Source organism: Nymphalis io, chromosome 21 (assembly GCF_905147045.1).
Source record: "Nymphalis io chromosome 21, ilAglIoxx1.1, whole genome shotgun sequence".
Classification (NCBI taxonomy): domain Eukaryota; kingdom Metazoa; phylum Arthropoda; class Insecta; order Lepidoptera; family Nymphalidae; genus Nymphalis; species Nymphalis io.
Window position 1 is genome coordinate 433,714 of NC_065908.1, and position 22,340 is coordinate 456,053.

Sequence of the window (22,340 nt, forward strand, 5' to 3'; positions counted from 1 at the left end):
TGCTTGTAAGTGAGCGTGCTTGTGAACAAAACATTCCGTAAGTATTTAAAACTTTTCAATTGGTCTGTGATTTCACTGTTGATGTACCTTATGAAATAAATAAATAAGCTCACGGTGCGCGACCAAATTCCATAACTCGTACTAAGTTCCATAAAGTCATTTCGGCGCGAAACTAACAAGATGTCGCGGCTTCAACGACGATAAGTAACAGTGGAGCTAAAATAGAATTTTCGTTAAAACTCCGCGTTTCCGATCTCAAGGTCTCCGAAACCGACATATTTATATCATATATGTATAATCATGAACGACGTAATATATTGTTAGTTTATCGTAATAGTAAATTGTCATAAAATCTTTAATCTACTATTAATTCACATGGATATAAGACTTATACATTTCTCGATTGAAAGTTATGAAATGAAACGCGTTGCAGAGTCATGACGTGTAAAAGTTGTGGACAAAATTAAATCGCAAATTAGCTTAGCACTGCTGCACTATCTAACAGTCCCCAAATCCTGTAAGTAAATGTATTTTGTATACCTACCATGAAGATATGAAAATTAAAGTAAAACGTTGGAAAATAATAGTAAAGCTAAGTTAATAAATAATAACTACATCAAACACTATAAATTAAAATACTGCATAAATATTATTTTATTAAGACAGAATTATTTCACACACACTTGAGAGAATTTACTTGGTGGTGGGGATGGTTAGCACCTTTATGTCCCGTCTTGGTACCACCCACCCACCACATATTCTACTGCCAGACAGCAATACTTGGTATGATTGTGATTTTTGTTTGAAGGGTGAGTGAGTCAATGTAACGTATTAGTTTCGAAAGTTAGTGGCGCATTGACTATGTAAGTGATTGTTAATACTTCTAAGATTTCCACTGTCTATAAGCGATCGTCACCACCACGAGCAACACATATGTAAAGACTACAAGACTAGATAATGAAAATAATAGAGTAAAAAGATATGAATTATATTTTCATTGATAAACATGATTGATATTGATTTGTATAGGGAGAAAAGCGGAAAGCCAGAGATACAGGTCTTTAAAACTGAATTTAGGATACCTGATGTTATATTGAACTAACGCATAGTGTATTGATTCCATTTCACGCAATACTTTCTGAATAATAAATGTAATTAATTCAATACGTAGTCAATATTTCATTAAACACAATTATTTACAATTTAATCAATTATCGTATGGAAGATATTATTAATTACATTCATGTCGTAGCGAACCCGATTTTAACCGTGTCGTTGTCTCTACAGCACCACACACGCTTCACTTCACGATGAAGCGACAATTTCTACTTCTAATGCTTATATTAACTAAGGTAAGTATTATAGGCTTAAAGACATTTATTCTCAATAAGACATATTAGTCACTTACTTGAGAACAGAGGTTACATAATGTGTACAAATTAATTCGACATTCCATCTTGAGTACTATGTTTAAGGTAGTTAGGAAGTGTTAATAATTTTAAAGTTAATTTTAAACATAAGCTGACGAAATATACACAGTTAAAAATTTAATTACAAATAGTACGAAAAATAAATAAATAAAACAAAAACAAAACATGAAAATAAAATTGGCTGTTTAATTAAATTAAGGTTAAGTTAAATAATAATAATAATAATAAAGATTCCGCTGCTTGTTCATTATTTTATAATTTATCAAATACAAATAATCATCCAGAAATTTTTAAAAATTTTAAAAATTTGTCTGTATATTTTATATGATATAAATTTTAATAAATTACGCTGTGTATAATTAAAAGTGCATTACAATATGATGGCGTGAGATGAATGTTTGATACAGCAGCCGAATATTTCGCAAACCACACGTGAAACTAATATTGGGTCCATACAGTACATTTAATTACTAAATACCGAATAGCCTTTATAAAGAATACTATAAAGAATATACTAGGTATTCGAAATTCACTAAAATCAATTATAACTTTATAACATTTTACATGACGAGATGGCCTAGCATAACGAGATGGCCTAGTATGACGAGATGGCCCAGTGGTTAGAACGCGTGAATCTCAACCGATGATCGTGGGTTCAAACCCGGGCAAGCACCACTGAATTTTTATGTGCTTAATTTGTGTTTATAATTCATCTCGTGCTTCACGGTGAAGGAAAACATCGTGAGGAAACCTGCATTTTTCTAACTTCATAGACATTCTTCCACATATGTATTTTACCAACCCGCATTGGAGCAGCGTAGTGGAATAAGCTCCAAACCTTCTCCTCAAAAGGAAGAGGAGGCCTTAGCCCAGCAGTGGGACATTAACAGGCCGTTACTGTACTGTACTATAACATTTTACATAATCATATAACTACTAATATAGCCTTTATCGTGTAAGTGATAAGGTCCTTAATAGAATCCCTGTAAAATCCTTATTGTTCATTCCATTTTAGTATTGCAATCTGAAATCAAATCTGTCTCACTCTATATAATACCAACGTCTCCGATGTACATTACAAATTGGATTGCACATTTCGAATTGACAATTGATGGATATCTGACAAGAGAGCGCTGCACGCCAATCTAGATACAAGTGTGCACAAAAGTCATTCTGCCGTGAAACAATATATATAATAAATTATTGTATTTAATCACTATATTTATTTTAAAAAATCATCTACGTCTGTCTGTATGAACGCGATAAGCTCAAAAATTTCAGAACGGATGTTCATAGGGGTTTCATAAATGGACGGAGTGGTTATTGAGGAAGGTTTTAGTATATAACCCGTTAAGATTTCGTTGACGTGTAAAGTTTAATAATTAGCACTTCCAATACTGTACAAGGTTATATAGATGATAAGAGAGATGGATTTAGTATTCGTTGTTCATATAGGGTAAATAAAATTAATTATTTACGATTATTATACATATATAAAACTCGTAAAATACCGATTCCAATACGCTTGTGAAATGCTACTGAAAAAAATTAGATTCATATTTTAATTGAATGACTGGCAAAGCACAAAGACAATGTAACATATGAATGTATGTATACCCTATTCCAATCGGAGTAGGAATAAAGGTAAACAAACCGTAGAATTACAAATTGCATGCGATTTTCAAATTGTTCTGCTGTATTACGTACTATAAACAGTTTTATTATTTACCTCTATTTATAATACAACACTATTTCACTTAACTAGTTATAACCACATTAATTTAACTTACGAAGTTCCGATTACAACTTCGCGGACATTGAAAACGCCATTTTTTCGCGAATCCATAGTGAATACCATAGAGTATTCAAGATCTCGACCAGTGGTATCGCGTCGATTGATATCGGTGTCAAATTTGTTTTTTGGTTTATTTCTGATGTGGTTGGTTGGCTATGTGATATTATTTCTACAAAAATACTAAACGTTACTCTGTATAAACACTGTGTAACTACTGTAATTATATATGATTATATAAAAAAAACATCAGGTATTTTCTAATTTTCCGATTGTACTGAACAGTTCAGATATATCTAAAAGCAGAAACATCAACAACAACCGAAAGGGAGTTTGTTTAGTACCCCCACAAACATACAAACTAATACAACAAAAACATTAAACAAATACACATATTTGTAAGTTTCGATCAGTCAAAGTTGAACTTAATTAGTATTATTACTAATAAGACCTAATTGAGTACTTACTCTATTTGTCGATAGAAGCTAAAATTACATAAGCATTTTTTAAACATATTACTTAATATCAATTTCAATCAAGGTCTTATGTAAATAATAATATTATACAAAATAAATCATTGCTCTCATGGTGACTGCGTGAAATATACAGGAATGCTAACAGTATTTCGACGGTTTCTATTTTTTTATAATTATCGGCCTTACTTATAAGCGTTATTTAGGTGATGATTAGTTACACAATGTGTCTTCTTCCCTCAAATGTCTAGTCAGTAATGAGAGAAAAGGTGAAGTAAGTATTTAACCAAAACGCTAAATAACAACTAACATAGATTTTTTTTTAAGAATTTTCATACAAAGTTTGATCTTCTTTATTACTTACTGTGTAGGTAACCCGTATGTAAATATTCACGGTGCTATCCCTAGTTGTTTGGGCTGGACTTTGATATGTAAGTCAGTTAGTGAGCTGTTCTTTTAAATATATAGATGTAAAATTGAGAAATAAACATCATCCCAATGGTGTTTAGTGTAGATACTTTTTATAAATATTACAATTTATTTAAAACTCCAAAAGCGCAATGGGTCGCCCTCCATAGGCGGCCTTCAATTCTAACACAAGACGTTTAATTGGTGTGGCAAATAGGAATGTTAGTAATTTCCTTCACATGGCAATAGGTAATATTTTTTGAAAAAATCTTTTTCACCGTTTATTTTCCTCATAATCAAGGTATGATTAAATTTTCTATATTCGTAGTATTTTACTTGGCAAATCTTAATGTAGGTCTATTCAGAGTTTAATTTAATTGATGTTAAGTCATTAACGCTAAAGCTAATTATATATTCATATATAAGAATAGATATATTACAAAAGTTTAACGAGTTGATTAATTAAAATTACAGAGAGTTTATCATGACGCTTAAAACTTTTGTTCTGTTCTTTCCTTTATCCTAGCTGTGTGTACATTAAACATTTGTGTTTGTGTGCGTTGAACATTTGTTAAACATGGAAATATTTGAAATACTTAAACCTAAATATATTAACGAAAGTAAAATAATAAAAATGCTATCCCGGGGAATTTTAAGAAACATCAGATTTTTGTGATTTTTATTTATTAGATACACTTTAAATTTTTAGAACTTTTGATAGACTTAAACGATATTAAAATTTGATTTGATTAATAAATTAATAATAATAATGTCCTGGGACATTATTCACACACTGTTATCTGATCTCAAACTAAGCAGAGCTTGTACTATGGAAACCAGACAACTGATATACTACGCATACTACTTTTCTTTTGTAAATACATACTTATATAGATAATTACACCCAGGCTTAGGATAAACAGACATGTTCATGCGCACAAATATCTGTCCTGGGTGGGAATCGAACCCACAACCTTCGGTGTGAAAGGCAAGTATCTACCAACCACGCCAACCGGCCCGTCGTAAAATATAATCTAAACTAATCCAATCTATATTGAATATATAAACACAGAAGGACAGGCAAAAATAAAAATGGTAGTTGTTTTAATATCTTGGAAGTTAGTTATATTTAATTTCAGGGCATTTGTTTGTTTGATATCACAAACAGACATATAAATTTTAATTATTTGTACAGATTGATATTATATAAGATAGATAATTTCCTCTCAAATAATAATCAAATTTCTCCTCCGACAATTCTCATGGCCCATATGCTCGTCCACCTTCCTATTCTATAAAAAAAAAACTCTGTAAATTAACGGCGTATATGTTGTAATGTTATTAGACATCTTATTTTATTAATGTTTACTTTTCTAATTACAGTACGTGAGGTGCAACTGTGATGCTAGAGTAAGTTTAATGTAAATAAAGGGTTGTGTGTGCAATAATATGCGAGCATTTCTCACATTCCTGTAGTTGCACTTCCTCACTCGCCAGCACGCAGCAATGCATTGCTGATTGGCGTTAAAAAGAATTGATGAATGGGTAGCACCTAGTCAGCTAAATCACATAAAACATATGTTTAGGAAACCACCTATTTTTAATATGGTATTTACTGTCGATTTTAATAAATGACTACAAGAACATACGAAATTTGAAATAAAAAAAACGTAAGACATAGTTTTTTCTTCTTTCTCTTATAAAGATTCTCTTCAGATGTTTAGTGTAATTACTATTATCGAAATATTTTCACTCCACAGTGCTCTGGCAAGAACTGCACGTCTGGGGTAAGTGCGTAAACATAAATTTATAAAATAAGATATTTTTAATATAATAATTACAACAAAGCTAAACGATACGATACTATAATACTTACTAGCTGCCCGTTTCGACGAGAGATTAGGCGCAGGAGAAATTACTTAACGTTTTTTATGAGACACGAGAGTGTACACACTTCCAACTTCCAGACTCTGAGCTTCAAGTGAAAATTTTCGACAGAAAAACAAAAACACCTATTTATTGAACCAACCTGGGATTTGAAGCCAGAACCACTAGCCCACTGAGGCAGTTAATGTTAACATACAATAGTAGAGTAATGATGCAAAACATTTCAAAATTATTTTCTCCTTATTGCCATTATTAATAACAGGGAGGTCAAATCACTTTTGGTCCCAAAAAATCTACGAATCTTACGAATCAATGGAAAAGTGTTGACATAATTCCTACCGCAAATCCACGCTTTCAATTTCGCGAAATTTGTCAATCCGAAAAACGTCCACAACCGTATTTATTTTACCTTAGAGTTTCAAAAAGAAAAAGGTCAAAGCACCCTGACATCATGACATGGGCTTTATAAAAAGGTCGCAAAAGGAAAATAAAACTTTGCTTAACCTCATTGTTCCCCTGACAACATAACAAGTTTTTTTTTTACTTGAAGAACTCATGCGATATATTTATAACCTCGAATAGTGACCTTTTGAACGATATTTGATATAGATGAAGTAGAATATTAAAATCAGGGCGCGGTGATAGTGTTACAAGTAAAATTTCGCAAAATCCATTTTGAGCGCGCTTTAACATTACAAAATTAAAGTTACCTCCAAATTCCATGAAATCTTACGGAATTATTTCAATTAAAAGTTCATGTTACTTTAAATCCGATGTTCTTTCTTTTTAATTCATATGAACAAGTAGAACATTTCTATTTCAATTATTATAAATCTTATTACCACAACAATGCTAGAATACCTGTGCCTTTTAAAAGGACATAATGATTTGCTAGCTGCCCTCTGGTCTAATGGTCTCAGAATCTTTTGCCTTTCCGATCCGTGTCGAAAGCGGCAATCGCGGGATTTTAATGGGTAAGAATACCAAGTAATTTGGTTCTCCCCCAAGGGACCACTTACCTTTCAGATGGTTTTCACTGCGTAAAAAAGTCATCTTATAAGGATCCAAATCACGTAGTTCCGATTTCAAATCCCGGATCGACACTATTTAAAGTTATTGAATTTTTCTGCTTAATAATTCCCAATAGGAGCCTGGAACTTGGAAGATGGTAGTGTTAATAGTTCCTTGGCTTAGAAGGTTTATAAATCCGTCAGTTCTAAGGCTGTACTTTCTCCGGTAGTAACGCATTCCACCAGACTTTAGTGAGGGAATAAATAGAACCTGCGTTTGCCCACACATATCTGTATTATTATACATGTCTCCTAGTTGACTGTATATGATGAAAATGACTGTCGGAAGGAGATCACATCACCTTCATTATATTTACAACAATTGTTACTATTGTAGTGTTACTGTTTTAGTAACTGTTAAGTAAGAGTCTGTAAATGTCCTACTAGAGAGCTATCTCCTCTCGTCTTGCGTATCTAAAGCTTATCCACGCTGCTCACATACGGGCTACATGTTAGATACAAATGATGATTTCCTTCACCGAGAGTATGAGTTATAAGCACAAATTAAGCATATGAAAATGCAGTGGTACTTGCCCGGATTTGAATCGGCAATCATCGCCCGAGCTTCACATGTTCTAGCCACTCAGATACATCGAAAAAAATCTAACACTGCGAATGTCCCACTGCTGGGCTAAGGCCTCCTCTCCCTTTTTGAGGAGAATGTTTGGAGCTTATTCCACCACGATGCTCCAATGCGGGTTGGTGGAATATACATGTGGCAGAATTTCAGTGAAATTAGACACATGTAGGTTTTCTCACGATGTTTTCCTTCACCGTCAAACACGAGATGAATTATAACCACAAATCAAGCACATGAAAATTCAGTGGTGCATGCACAGACTTGAACCCACGATCATTGGTTAAGATTCATGGGTTCTTACTACAGGGCCATCTCGGTTTTTCATCAAAAACCGAGATAAATATCTAAATATTTACAAAATATTAACTATTTAAAAAAATATATTATATACTAATTTAAAACGTTTATTTATAGTTAAGTAAAACGCATCAATGTTATTCGCGTGTGAGTAATAAATAAGACCTATTTTATTAATTATTATGTATGTATTGAGTTCGAATCAAATAGTTCATCCATTGCTTATTTTGAACATATACAAAATAATTTTAGTTGTACAATTATAGTTTTTCGTTCTTCGAACTGCGGTGCAGTCAACACGTTGGCATAAATACAACAAATAATTTATTCAGCCGACTATCTCGTCTGAATGGCTGCAGAAAATTAAAATGAAAGTCTAAAAAAATCTCCATCGAAAAGTTTGTGTAACATTTTTTTGCAGGAATAGTGTTTTCAGAGCTACCCATGTAAAGTCACGTTTCTTGTTAAAGTCGCCGTTTGACGCTTTCCTGCAGTTTTTATTTTTATGTTTCTTCATAATAAATATAGCGATGGAATCATTATTTCTATCGGACATATAATGTTATTTAGTGGTAGGGCTTTGTGCCTTTGTGCTACTCATCAAATATTTTACCATTATACTTCGTATTGTTGTGTTCCGATTTAAAGGAGTGAGAGCCAGTGTAACTACAGGCACAAGAGATATAAAACCTTATTAGTTCCCAAGGTTGGTGGCACATATTGCTTACAGTGCCAATGTTTATAGGTGGTGGTGACCACTTACGATCAGATGGCCCATTTGTCCGTCCATCTATCAACAACCTTATATAAAAAATTAAGTATTAACTATACTTAAGTATAAAGTAAAAAATTAAGTATTAACTATGCTTTTTAGATACCAGTTGTGGCTTATAATAATTGGTTGCATAATCATTTAAGACAGTCACCATTTTGTGGATGGCGAAGCGAAATTAGTTGTGTCGTCGAAATGTCACAGGGGCTTAGAATAAACTGTAAAATGACTTCCTATTCATTCCTCTCTATATAATCCCCCTGATTGAAGGCAATTTTACTTAATTACATAACTTTAATAACTTACAAATTTTTATAAAATATGCTTAATATTTTAGTGCTACGATGATTCGTGCGCAGTCGCAGTAAGTACTTTTTAAATTTATTGTAATTTTGTAGTATTTACGTTGTTAACGCAATAAGTCTTTACTGTTATTTAATTAAGTATTACTTAATATAACTAAATTTAAATTTAAATAATATAATTTTAGATCGCTTGTTTTAGGTCGGGTAAAGTAGAGGCATAAATTTAGGAAAGTGAACCGTGGCGTAACTAGGCCGGGAAAACGCTAGGCAGAAGAAGATAATAACATAATTTTAACCAATACTTTACTTTTAAGTTTCCTTACGATTTTTCCACCACGACGACGTTCAGGTCTCATCTCGATGTTTTCCTTCACGGCCGAGCACACGACGAATTAAAATCCAAATTAAGCAAATTCAAATTCAACTTCTAGTGAAAAAAAAAGTTCAACTAGTTACAGTATCAACACGGTAGAATGCGCACGCGACCCCATGACGTCCCCCGACAAGATGGAGTGGGTACCGCTGGTTTTTTAGTGGGTATTCCGGCGCCTTGAGCGCCGGCGAGTCTCACATACCTCATGTGGAGGAAACACGTAAATATGTTTTTCCAGCGAGAAAAAAAAAAGTTACGATAGTCAAAACTTTTTAGAATATACTTTAAAAATACGAACGATTTTCCACTTGATGCTTTAATAATAGATTTTTTCACATTCCGATTACAATTCATGTAATAAATTTAAGGTGGATATGAATTTGAAAAGTACACCTTATCGGAATGGAATGATGTCCAAAATAGAATGAACGTTTGTTTGAAAGTATTACTAAGAAAGCTGTCAATTAACAAGCACTTCACGTCTGTCTGTTACTATAAAGATTTCAATATAATAGTAGAAAATTTAGATGACTTTTTAATGAAATCAAATATCTTTTACAGAGTTATAATTAAAATTGAAAACTCTTATTAAGTTCAGGCAATGTAAGCCAATTTAGTCGATTCGGCGTAAGTTTCCGAACGCGAATCAATTGTCCATTCATACAATTGGAACATAATGAAGTGAATTCATACATGAATTATTACAATTGCTCGTGTTTCAGTGTTTCGGTGACAATTGTACTTCGTCGGTACGTATTGTATATACCTACGTAATTATGTCTTAATGAGTAGCTATAGTGCTATTCTGTAAGAACAAACTCGACACACCATAGAAAATGGTCTTGAAATGTCAGAAAGGGGTATGCGACACTGATCATATTAATAATAATAAAATTACAAGAATACACGCATCAAAATTGTATATTGCGATAAGTTAATTGTCAATATTAAACGGATGATCAATTAAGTGATTTCTTACAAAATAGCACAGCAGAAAACGATCGTGAAATGTCAGAAAGGGATACGCGATCATAATACATAATTATAACATTTCAAGAAAACACGCTCTGTTGACACGTATCATCATAACTTGCTATTTATATAATTTGAATCATATTTAATACTAACAAAATCCGAGTTTGTGACAAAAATCCTACAAATCTACTATTTTAACATATATAGTGTATATTCGAAATTCAAACCATACATATAAAACATTTAAATCATTAGATAGAAACGGTAATCTAAAATAAAAAAAAAAAACAATTGTTTTGGTTTTGGTAACTCGTATAATTTATTTTTTATTTAGTAAGCGCACTAACAACACTAACCGCCTAACTGTGACATCATTTCCATCGCGTACAAAGAAATTTGGCAACTCCTTTCTTTGTCGCACTTCCAAAAAATGGAATTCCTTACCAGCTCACGTGTTCCCCTCCTCTTACAACCCGGGTTTCTTCAAACGAGGCGTGAAGAGGCATCTTGCGGGCCGGCAAGGCGAAGGCGGCTAGTGCAGAACGTTTTTCCCGTCTGTACTGGCCGTCGTCGCGTTTGGACTCTACTACCACTTACCATCAGGTGGAGTAGAGTCATTTGCCCTCCCGGCGAATATAAAAAAAAACAAACATATTACACAAGAACAAACACACCAAACACATATAAACAATTTCTGATATGTATATCAATTATAAGTACACATCAGATTATCGCTTAAACATGATAAAGAAAAAGCAACGAATTGAAAGATGTCAATGCCATATAGACATATTAAGTTAAAAACGGGCAGTTTTTTTTTAAATCACAGACAGACACTTCAATTTGATTTATTTCTATAGATATAAAAACAACTAATTCGATAATGAATACGCAGGCAAGGTTATACCGAATTTTCGATTTAGCTATGTTATGTAAAAATTTATCCAAATTTATTTAAAATTCATTTGATTTTTTTTTATGTTCGGTCAATGTTTTTGTATGTACATCGCATTGAAACATGACACCCCATCGCTTGCTCCATTCACAAGCGGGTTTATTGTTGCGTCATTTAATTCGCGGTAGAATATTGACACGTGCTTTCGTTCCAATAATTTTGTTTCTTTTTTAGTGCCTAGGCTCGTTATGTAAAGCGGGGGTAAGCTTTGATATTTTTTTTATTTTCCTGTAGCTTTCGATCTAGATGTTCATCTAGCTTTTTTGAAAATAACTATTAAATTTCATATTACCTATAACGATTGCCTATAATAATATACACGTGTATGTGTGTTTGTGTGTGTGCTTCGGTTCTCAGTCTTAGCGTGAAATCTTTCTCAAAAATAAACATATAATCGGTCTGAAGTTTCTGACATTAATTATTAATATAAATATAGAATTTAGATAAGTGTTCGTTATAACTCTACAGAAATACTTCGTATTGTTGTGTTCATAGTTTTGTATTGTTAAGGATGTATACTAGCCGAGATGGCCCAGTGGTAAGAACGCGTTAAACTTAACATGATGATCGTGGGTTCAAACTCGGGCAAGCACCACTGAATTTTCTTGTGCTTGATTTGTGATTATAATTCATTTCGTGTTTGACGGTGAAGGAAAACATCGTGAGGAAACCCACATGTGTCTAATTTCACTGAAATTCTGCCACATGTGTATTCCACCAACTCGCAATGGAGCAGCGTGGTGGAATAAGCTCCAAACCTTCTCCTCAAAAAGGGAGAGGAGGCCTTAGCCCAGCAGTGGGATATTCACAGGCTGTTTCTGTACTACTGTAAGTATGTATAATGATTTTTTCAACTTCACATATTTATTTATTCAGTGCGAAGGGGAAAAATGTACCGCAAATGTAAGTTACAGTTTTTTCTTTAATATATATTGCTGTTAACCCTCGTAAGTGAAGAGTGAATTCGCAAACTGATGATGGTTTGTCGTAACCTCCCATAGACACTGGCACTATAAGAAATATAACCACTTAGACCGGCAATACGGCCCTCTAACCACAGGACCAAAGTTTCTCGTCCTATTGTATAACTTATGACTGCGTTAACATGAATACGCTTTTATAAATTAGGTAGACCAGTAGGCAAATGAGTGATCCTATGGTAACGCTATCCCACCTAGACATTGGCATCGTAAGAAATTTTAGTCAATTCTTACATATCCAATAGGCCACCAACGGAACACAACAATACTTATGTATTGTTATTTGACTATAGAATATGGCATGATGACTCGTGGGTAGGCAGAGAGTCCTACCACCAAGTGAGTTGAAATACTGTATAGTTTGTACTAGATCCAATATGCGTCGAGATTACTGGGTAGATAGTACACGTCGATCGTACCGTGGGATCAAATCCGGGCAAGCGTAACTGCGTGTTCATGTGTGTTGGACTAATTTGTGTATAAAGTTCATCTCATTCTCCGAAGTTAAGGGAAACAATGTAAGAACATTCTGCCATAAAGCCTGTGCACCAAGCCGACCTGGAATAATTTGATAATGCAGCTCCAAAACTCTTCCGAGGATTCCTTAGCCCAGTTGTGGGACACCTGACCTGCTTCTAGATCAAATAAAAATAAAAAAGTTTTCAATTTTATTTATTCAGTGCACAGGACTATCTTGTAAGGCTTGGGTAAGTGTATTGTGTATACTAATATTATAAATGCGAAAGTAACTTTGACTGTATGATACGCTTTTATGGCTAAACCACTGAACCGATTTCAATCAAATGTTGGAAGCAAGCTGTTTTCTAATAACAATATAATTTGACGTTTAAAACTTAAGAGTTTGTGTGTATAAACGTACTTATCTCAGGTTCTAGTACCAGTTAGAAGTAGTACATATTATAAAACTGAACATATATTTTTGTGTTTACTTAAAATCACGACATTCAGCTTTTTTAATCTTAAAGTAGTACTTTTATATGTTTTAGGGTAAGTAATTGTTAGTAAACCGAATAGCTAAATAAAATTAAAAAAAACTCACGGCCTTTACGGTTAGTAAGCAATCGGTGGTTCCACGAATAATGCTAATGTTGTTACGATAATTATTGAACAATAATAATTTATTATTTCATTTATTAAATCAGTATTTACCTAAACAGTTGCTAAGCAACGCCTATGAGTAAGGCTGTAAGTGATTAAATTATACAATAGCTCCGACTTGCTTACACCCACGTGCAATCCAAATATAGGTTATATATACCCGTTTTTAATTACTGTTACGCTATTCTTATTTCAGTATATACAACATTTTTTTAGTTTTATTTTAGCATTTATTCTAAAATATTGCGTTTTTGCCGCATCCGGATCTAGATAGGGCAACGTACAATTGGAATCACACATGAACAAAACATCATTCCCTTAAATCTATTCTGACATACTTGTCTTTCCCTGTGCTTTATTTATTGTGACTGCAAACTATGCCTTCACAATTGTGTCATTTTAAAAATAAAACGTAAAAAATAAAACATATTGATAAGTACTTACTATCAACTTATCGACTAACTGGTTCATTTTTCGGTAAGGGGAAATGCTGCTAGCATTCTTGCCACCATTCCACGCGGTCACGATTTGTACTATTTTTAATTTTTATTTGTATATATTTAGGGCTTTATTTCTCTTGTCAAACTAACCGACAAAGTATAAATGTCTTAAGTCAAAGTATAAATCTAAAGTTAATGTCTCACTTCTAAGCTAAAGCCTCCTCCCACATTTGAGGAGAAGATTTGGAGCTTATTCCACCACGCTGCTCCAACACGGGTTGGTAGAATACTCACATGTGGTAGAATTTCAATGAAATTAGATACATGCAGGTTTCCTCACGAAAATAAAAACGTATGTATGAGTATTTTCAAACAACCTACTTGTAATGATCACTATCACCGGCTCACCACTACCGCAGCAATAGCGCAGGCGCACGTCCAACCCGCACGGTGTCTAACACCAGGCTGCTTGATTTACAGCTACCCTCTCCACTCGTTTACATGAGACAACATGAGTGTTTACAAACACTACACTACTCAACTACCCGTTGTAATAATATTATGTCAAAACTATAAAAAGTACTAAAAACTGTCTTTGATATATATGTCGATATCTTTGATAAGCTGAACACTATTTAATATGATTGATCATATTAAATAGAACAACTTCCACTTACATTGGAAGAACAGTTATTTTATAGCAATTTTATTAAATAAATGTTCGACGTGATTCTTTAAATTGACATAACTTTATAATTTATAAGCCGATTGAAATAAACCAAACACTAAATTTTAAGTGAAGTTAGCTACAATATATTAGTTTCTAAGATTATCGTGCACAAACGCAGAGACAAACAGACAAAAATTCTAACAATCAATGTTTTGGGTTCTATTGCGTTGATAAAGGTTGAAAAGGTTTTTTGATAAATGTTCTACTAATTATACGTTATCACAACATTCGTCAAAGCATCACATTATAAATAGTCATTGAACAAAGTTAATCGTTAACAATTACAAGTCCATAAAAATACAAATACATTAACATCACTAAAATTATTAAAAATATTTTGAAATTATTATTAAATTTACGATTGAATATTTATATAAAGTTACATATTAATTGAGAAAAAAAATTAGAGAACAAAAGAATAACAAAAAAAAAAAAATTAAACAATTAAATCACATATTATAATTATAATTCATTCTGATGCTCTTCCTAAAGCATCGTCTCTACCTTTGAATACTTTTCGTCTTCAATAGAACATAAATATATAAACAATTTTTTTTTCACTTATCTACAGTTATTGCATTAAATTTCTCCTCAGCTAATGCCACGATAACTTCATATTCATTGTTATTTTGAGGTGTAAAGTTTTAATTTTCTCCCTTATATTTTATTATGAACTAATTTCTAGAAAAATAATAATAGACAAAATATCACTTGAAACGTTACTTATGCGAGAATTCGAAGCACGTGGTAGCTAACGCAAATTAGTTTACAATATATATTATATATATATATACATTTTTTTTGTATAGAATAAGAAGGTGGACGAGCCACCTGATGGTACTTACCATCAGGTGACCACTTGGTCACCAACGCCCATAGACATTGGCAATGTAAGAAATGTGGTCAACATCGCTTGCATAGCCAATGCACTACCAACCTTGGGAACTAAGATGTAATGTCCCTTGTGCATGTAATTACACAGGCCCACTCACCTTTCAAACCGAAACACAACAATACCAAGTACTGCTGTTTTGCGGTAGAATAACTGATGAGTGGATGGTACCTACCCAGGCAAGCTTGCACAAAGCCCTACCACCAGTAAAAGTATACCACATATAGTAATACACTACTGCAAACGTAAAAACGTCTCCAGTACGATTTATTTGTTGATGATTATGTATAACAAGGTCGGTATTATTTTGTTTTAGTGTTCCGGTCGCGAATGTAAGAAATTTATAATGCTTTGGTGAGAATACATTAATAAATATTATAATACAATGTACGATGACGTTTTATTTCCATGAACATTTATAAAAACCAATCAAAGTTTAACGCATCATTTTAATCATTTAAAAATACTTTAAACATTTTCGTTTGCGAATATTTTTAATGTCAACTTACAGACACGGTAACTTTACAGTTTCATGTTTTGTATAGATTGAAACATTTATTCGATGTCAATATTTTTTTATTGATTATTTTTTAACTTGGGGTCAATGATTTCCATGGCGCGCTTCATAGGACCGAGGTAACCCGTGTTCTTGGCAAAAGCTATTATATCCCTTACAATTCTTCTCGTATTTCGGTCCCAATCCGTCTCCTTGGAATCTTAATAAAAAAAAAGAGTTTAAAGTAAATATTGATTAAGCACTCGTAATACAAATCAATAGTTTATTTTATACGACTGATCCAGCTGTGGATGATATTGCACTTTCAAAATCTGAATGTACTTTATTCAGAATCATCAGAGTATAAGTCTACTAGCGCTTTAATGTCTGCATTATTTTTACACATATTATTTTAATAATTCCCTTTATCACCTTAGAATTTAAATTTTCAAAACCACCTTTATATTTTTATTTAGTCTTTTTTTTTTATAGAATAGGAAGGCGTACGAGCATATGGGCCACCTGATGGTAAGTGGTCACCAACGCCCATAGACATTGGCATTTAAAGAAATGTCAACCATCGCTTACATAGCCAATGCGCCACCAACCTTGGGAACTAAGATTTTATGCCCCTTGTGCCTGTAATTACACTGGCTCACTCACCCTTCAAACCGGAACACAATAATATCAAGTACTGCTGTTTTGCGGTAGAATATCTGATGAGTGGGTGGTACCTAGCCAGACAAGCTTGTACAAAGCCCTACCACCAGTAAATAAAGCCTACCTTTTAAAAGGATGCAAATAGTTAATGCTACGAGTTTGTGTCTGTGCATTGATACGTCAGTCAGTCAGTTATTATATATATATATATATAATTAAAAATTAACCTTGCACAGGTTCTAAATTCAACAAAAAAGAAGGTGCAGGAAATAATTAATTTATATAGACTAAAAGGCTTTACATACTATATTTTTCAATTTAATCTCCAAGCAATTTATCGTTGTCTTTTTTCTCGGAAAGTCCTAGAAAGTTTATGGCTACGAGAAATTAAAAGGAAGTTTACCGGAAAACCTCATCTAAAACTTTTGAATTTCCTTATATTTGAATTGTAAACGGATATAAATATTTCTCTTATAGAATTGATTACAAATGATACAATTCGCGGTTGACGTCAATAATCTCAGTCTCACAGTGGTAACATCTATATATATATATATATATATATATATATATATATAAATATATATATATATATATATATATTTATATAAGTGTGTTTGTAACTCCTCCTAAGTGGCTGGACTGATTTGGATGAAATTTGTGTGCATATTTCATTGGGTTCCTGGATGGCTTAAAATCACATTTAGACACGATAATTAGTGCTGCTATCGGTATGTCACCAAATGAAAAAATGTTTACATTTATATATTTAAGCGATGGTAGCCACCATTACCTACCTATGTGGCAAGTAACACGCCGATTAACGAATTCGTTTGTAGAAAATACCAATATGGATACTGTTGTCATTTGTATAATTTGTTCGGCTTCGTGCTTAAGCCGAAATTACAAAAAGATTAAAAGCAGAAGAGTTGAAAATAATCCAATTCATATAATCAAACGGTAAGTGTAAACCATCCCTCGCATCGCCAATGCGCCACAAGCCTTGGAAACTAAGATATTATGTCCCTTGTGTTTGTAATTACACTGGATCACTTACCATTCAAAGCGGAACACAACAATACCAAGTACTGCTGTTTTGCGGTAGAATATCTGACAAGTGGGTGGTACCTACCTAGACGAGCTTGCACAAAGCTCTACTACCAAAGAATTACCACACCACATTATCGAGAACTTGCCAATTTAGAGTAATTTATATTCTACACCAAACATCTTATATTATATGTTCGTTTTGAACCATCCTTGGTCCATAACATTGCTTCCATTTCATAATTCTTGATTCATATTTCGTTCGAAATTTTTCGTTCCTCATCATGAAGTGTAGGCGCTACAAAACCCTTTGATGCATGCTAATGCTAATTTACCGACAGTATAGGGAACACTGATCGAGACTCGACTTTACCCGAATAATTCGCGTGAGAGTGAGATGCAGCATATATGCCACAATGTAAGCCTTTGCTGAATCCCAAAAATGTTGCCCGAGTCTTATACTCAGGCAACATTTACTTTATGACCAAAAATACATATAAAACAAGTAAATTTGAGGATATGAATAGAGATAGAAATCGATGATAATATAATTAAAGCTCTACCACCAGTAGAGACGAATACTTATTAGTATTACTTATATTGCAATCTTTACGTATATATAATTCATTTGTGCGTGTGTATGTCACTGCACTCCATACCGCTTAACCTACATACTGATTATATATATAAATATATATATATTATATATATAAAGACTCATACATAATTTTTTGAAGGGTGAGTTAGCCAGTGTAATTACAGGCACAAGGGACATAAAATCTTAGTTCCCAAGGTTGGTGGCGCATTGGCTATAAGCGATGGTTGACATTTCTTACAATGCCAATGTCTAAGAGCGTTTGGTGACCACTTACCATCAGGTGGCCCATATGCTCGTCCTCCTTCCTATTCTATAAAAAAAAAAAAAAAAAAAAAAAAAAAAATACTGATCCTTTGAAGCCTAATAACTTGTCGGTATTAATTATGAGTTTTAATTCATATAATCTGACTGAACATTAGCCGCACTGATCAATCTCAAAATCCAGTCATGTGCACTGGAGATATTATAATCTCTGTGCAATAAATTAATTAATAAAGTGACAGCCTGTAAAGTTCCCACTATTGGTCTAAAGCCTCATCACCTATTAAGATCATTTGGAGCTTATTTCACCACGTTGCTCCAATGAGGTTGATACACATGTGGCAGAATTTCATTCGACATATGCAGGTTTCCTCACAAAGTTTTCCTTCACCGCCGAGTAAAAGATTTTCTAGGTGGTAGGGCTTTGTGCAAGCTTGTCTGGGTCGATACCACCCACTCATCAGATATTCTATCGCTAAACAGCGATATTTAGTATTGTTGCATTACGGTTTGAAAGATAGCCAGCTTCGTTCCCAAGGTTGGTAAAGAATTGCCAATTTAAGGAATGGTTAATATTTCTTACATTGCCAATGTCCGTGGGCGGTGATGATCACTTAACATCAAGTGGCCCATTTGCCCGTCCTACCTACCTATAATATAAAAAAAAAATTATATACACAAAGTAAGCCCATGAAAACTCAGTGGGGCTTGCCCAGGTTTTCGTCCGGCTTAAGAGTCGAGGTGGCTAGACCACGTGAATCTTAACCGAGTACATATTTATTACGAGGAAAACAATATATATTATTCCATATAACTAACCCATTGGTCTCGTAGGGTCTTGATTATAATCGCTATACATAAGTTCTGTATGAAAAAAAATATGAATATCATTCATATCATTCAATAAAATAATGAATAAGGGTCGGCGATCTAAAAATAGTCTAATACTTGTCCATATGTCAATCGATATACATAATGGTTTCCTTTATTAATCACGTCCTTTAAATAACCTTTTAGGTTATTTGAAGGAGAAGCAAAAACTCAACTATACATCAATATAGGGACGTAAGTTTAGTTTGTATTCATTTTTCAGATTCTTTTTTTTATAACATAGGTACCAACCGAAACACAACAATACTACTGTATTGCCTACCGTCAGAGTAGATACCATCCAAAGCCCTACCACCAAGTGAAAAACTTTTAAGTAATATAAGTGCATAGCTTAAACAATAATATGATAATACATAGGTATCCACTTGGAACTATTTAATTTGGATTTCTATCAAAAATTTACTAACGTCAGTCTACACCCTTGGGCGTCGCAAAACCGACGGGAAATTTTGCTGTTAAGTGCCTCCGACAATATATTACCGCTGAACTACTCAACAATTCGCTTTGTGTCGATATACAAAACCACTAACAATATCATCCCTATTAAGAATGACTTCAGGCAAGGCATTGTCACAAAAATAAAAGGATTTGGACAAACGAAAGATGACGACCGACGGGACGGCTGGATTGTAGGATATTGCTTTTAAAAATATATGCCAGGATACTATTTCAACTTACGCGTGCAAAGTTAGGACGGACAGCTTGTTAATAATAAACTTTCTATAAATCCAATAATATTATAAAGAATATAAATGTAAGCTTTTGTGGAGATCGAATACAATATTTTCAGTGATCAGGAAAGTTACATTAGCATAATAGGATATCTTCCACGAATTACATTATCTAATTGTTATTTTTGAAGTCCTAAGATTATTTTTCTATTGTTTTGTGATATAATGGTCATTTATTTAAATAGGAAAGCGGACGAGCATTTTTGTCACTTGACGGTAAATGGTCACCGCCCATAGACATTGGCGCTGGAAGAACTAATAACTATCCTTACATCGTCAACGCGCCACCAACCTTGGGAACTAGATGTCCCTTGTTCTTGTACACACTCACTCACCCTTCAAGCCGGAAAACAACAATACGAAATATTATTAGGTTTTTTTTTTATAACACAAAAGCCACATAGACAAAAGTCAATAGTACCAGAGATTTTTGGAAACTCATATCTTTAGGGGTTTAAATAAGATAAATTTGTATATAAATGCATTATTTCTGTAGTTGTTAATATTATGAAAGTGTGGTCTCTTTAGTGTTTATTGGTTCACGCGAAATATAATTTCTCCCCGCAATCAAAAAAACAAAAACACAAGATTCCTAAGATAATAAGATCCATCGTGTGCACGGGTAATTACAGTTTACCGGTAATGTTGTATTGAAATCTTACAGACTACCTTCATCATCATCACTGGCACCATGCCTGCGTGTATCATGAGCGATTGCCCTCCGAAACTGATTAGAAGCCCGACGCCATATTTTTCCGATTTCATGAACAACCGGCGACGTAGCCATCTGCTTAGCGAGCGCGTGTACGTCTTCCATATTGGCAGTCAAGAGTATGTAAGAATACGAAGTATGTAGCATCATGAGCGCCACTGAAATATTAAAGATCATTTTATTTTTTGCTAAAACTTTAATTGGAATGAGACTGAATTTAGATATTGATCTTTTTCATTAAAATATATCTCTCAATTGGAATTACTACATCCAAAATTTCACGCATAATTTGGTAACAAAATTACATGTATTGTCAATTGATTTTCGTACATAATATTTTGTTATATTCGGTGAAGATTTTTAACTGACATATTTTGGATTCAATAAAATTGTGTTGTACCGACACGTTGAAACTGGAATTCTACAAATTTTACGCATTAATTTTAACTTAAAATTGTTTTAATACTTATGGTGGCGTTATATAATGTAACGAATTTGATGTCATCAAATTGTTATATTACTTGCTACGAAATTAACGAGAAGGTTAACACTGTTAACACTGATTCGTCTCGACACTCGCCTTTGACTAGAGTCCAAAATACCGCGCCCGATGCGAGCGTCGAGGACGCGAGGCGAAATACGAGAATAATAACCGTACCTACGTACGTACATGTTCGCCCTTGTGTTTCATCATTCGCGCGAATGCTTAAATGCAGCTTTACAATAATTTTATATTAAAAGATGAAAATCTTACTTGTAATCCACAGTAAAGTCTTCATTGTTCAATGTTACAATACTTATTACCCACAACTTAATAACAAAATTGATTGAATAGATAATGAATTTTATTATGTGTGAAATGAAATTATATATATTGCACATTAAATGCAACATTTTAATTAGTTATAACGTTGTTATTCGTTTTATAATAGCTCGTAAATTCCATTCTCGGTAATTAGATATACCTTTTAATACATATTATTTTACAGACCATCTATTGGTCATCCTCGGCCAAAAATCCTGATAGAACTCGCACTGCAAGAAAAATAATCCGCTCTTTACACCATAAAAACCGCTCTTTCTCATCGCTCACCATAAATCCGCTGCAAATGATCTGAAAAGACAGGTTAACGGAAATTTCCTTGAGTAACACTTTTTTTTTAAGTGTTTGCATTTAGTAGAACGAATTTAGTTTAAGGAACAATACACTACATAGCTAAGCTAAACTAAATGTCTTTGACTATTGTTAAATGTCGCTTTAAAAAGTAGACGTTATGTCGTAAGGCTCTGTTTTTATTAAGATATAATATTCTGCATTATTTTATTATCCAACATGAGTTTGTCATTCCTTGTTTTTTTATTTATCCTAGGTGTAACAATTTTACTGCATGATTCTATAGGCATCGTAAGTAAATACGTAAACAAACACAAAATATATCGTAACTGTTATGCTATTAAATAATTAA

General features: G+C 33.2%; 4 protein-coding genes across 5 annotated transcripts in view; 3 read left to right on the forward strand and 1 right to left on the reverse strand.

Annotated features, from left to right (window-relative positions):
* LOC126776693 (prolyl 3-hydroxylase sudestada1) overlaps nt 1-22,340 on the forward strand; it is a 382,982-nt gene that overhangs the window by 289,710 nt on the left and 70,932 nt on the right. The gene's annotated exons all lie outside the window — the stretch shown is intronic.
* The window catches only part of LOC126776699 (uncharacterized), a 150,287-nt gene that overhangs the window by 95,314 nt on the left and 32,633 nt on the right, over nt 1-22,340 (forward strand). The gene's annotated exons all lie outside the window — the stretch shown is intronic.
* On the forward strand, nt 446-15,868 carry LOC126776711 (keratin-associated protein 5-4-like). Its single transcript, XM_050499344.1, has 11 exons — nt 446-517; nt 1,288-1,352; nt 5,487-5,513; nt 5,864-5,890; nt 8,055-8,084; nt 9,047-9,073; nt 10,110-10,136; nt 11,492-11,518; nt 12,194-12,220; nt 12,978-13,004; nt 15,795-15,868. Exons 2-11 carry the CDS (start codon nt 1,311-1,313, stop codon nt 15,834-15,836), a joined length of 303 nt encoding a protein of 100 aa, XP_050355301.1. The 5' UTR covers nt 446-517; nt 1,288-1,310; the 3' UTR covers nt 15,837-15,868.
* LOC126776708 (uncharacterized) lies at nt 15,860-21,780 on the reverse strand. Of its 2 annotated transcripts, none has more exons than XM_050499342.1 (3): nt 21,629-21,780; nt 20,832-21,032; nt 15,860-16,194 (listed from the first exon to the last, which is right to left on the reverse strand). In XM_050499342.1, exons 1-3 carry the CDS (start codon nt 21,651-21,653, stop codon nt 16,055-16,057), a joined length of 366 nt encoding a protein of 121 aa, XP_050355299.1. In that variant the 5' UTR covers nt 21,654-21,780; the 3' UTR covers nt 15,860-16,054. The 2 variants fall into 2 exon arrangements, with proteins under 2 accessions (XP_050355299.1, XP_050355298.1); XM_050499341.1 differs by having other exon boundaries at nt 20,829-21,032.

Coding starts and splice junctions, on each gene's coding strand:
- LOC126776711 (XM_050499344.1), top strand. CDS start 1,311: ATGAAGCGACAATTTCTACTTCTAATGCTTATATTAACTAAG. Junction 5,891..8,054: donor GCAAGAACTGCACGTCTGGG/GTAAGTGCGTAA, acceptor GTTTATTTATAG/TTAAGTAAAACGCATCAATG. Junction 12,221..12,977: donor GGGAAAAATGTACCGCAAAT/GTAAGTTACAGT, acceptor TTATTTATTCAG/TGCACAGGACTATCTTGTAA.
- LOC126776708 (XM_050499341.1), bottom strand. CDS start 21,653: ATGAAGACTTTACTGTGGATTACAA. Junction 21,033..21,628: donor GACTTTACTGTGGATTACAA/GTAAGATTTTCA, acceptor TTAATATTTCAG/TGGCGCTCATGATGCTACAT. Junction 16,195..20,828: donor CAGTGATGATGATGAAGGTA/GTCTGTAAGATT, acceptor TTTTTTATTAAG/ATTCCAAGGAGACGGATTGG.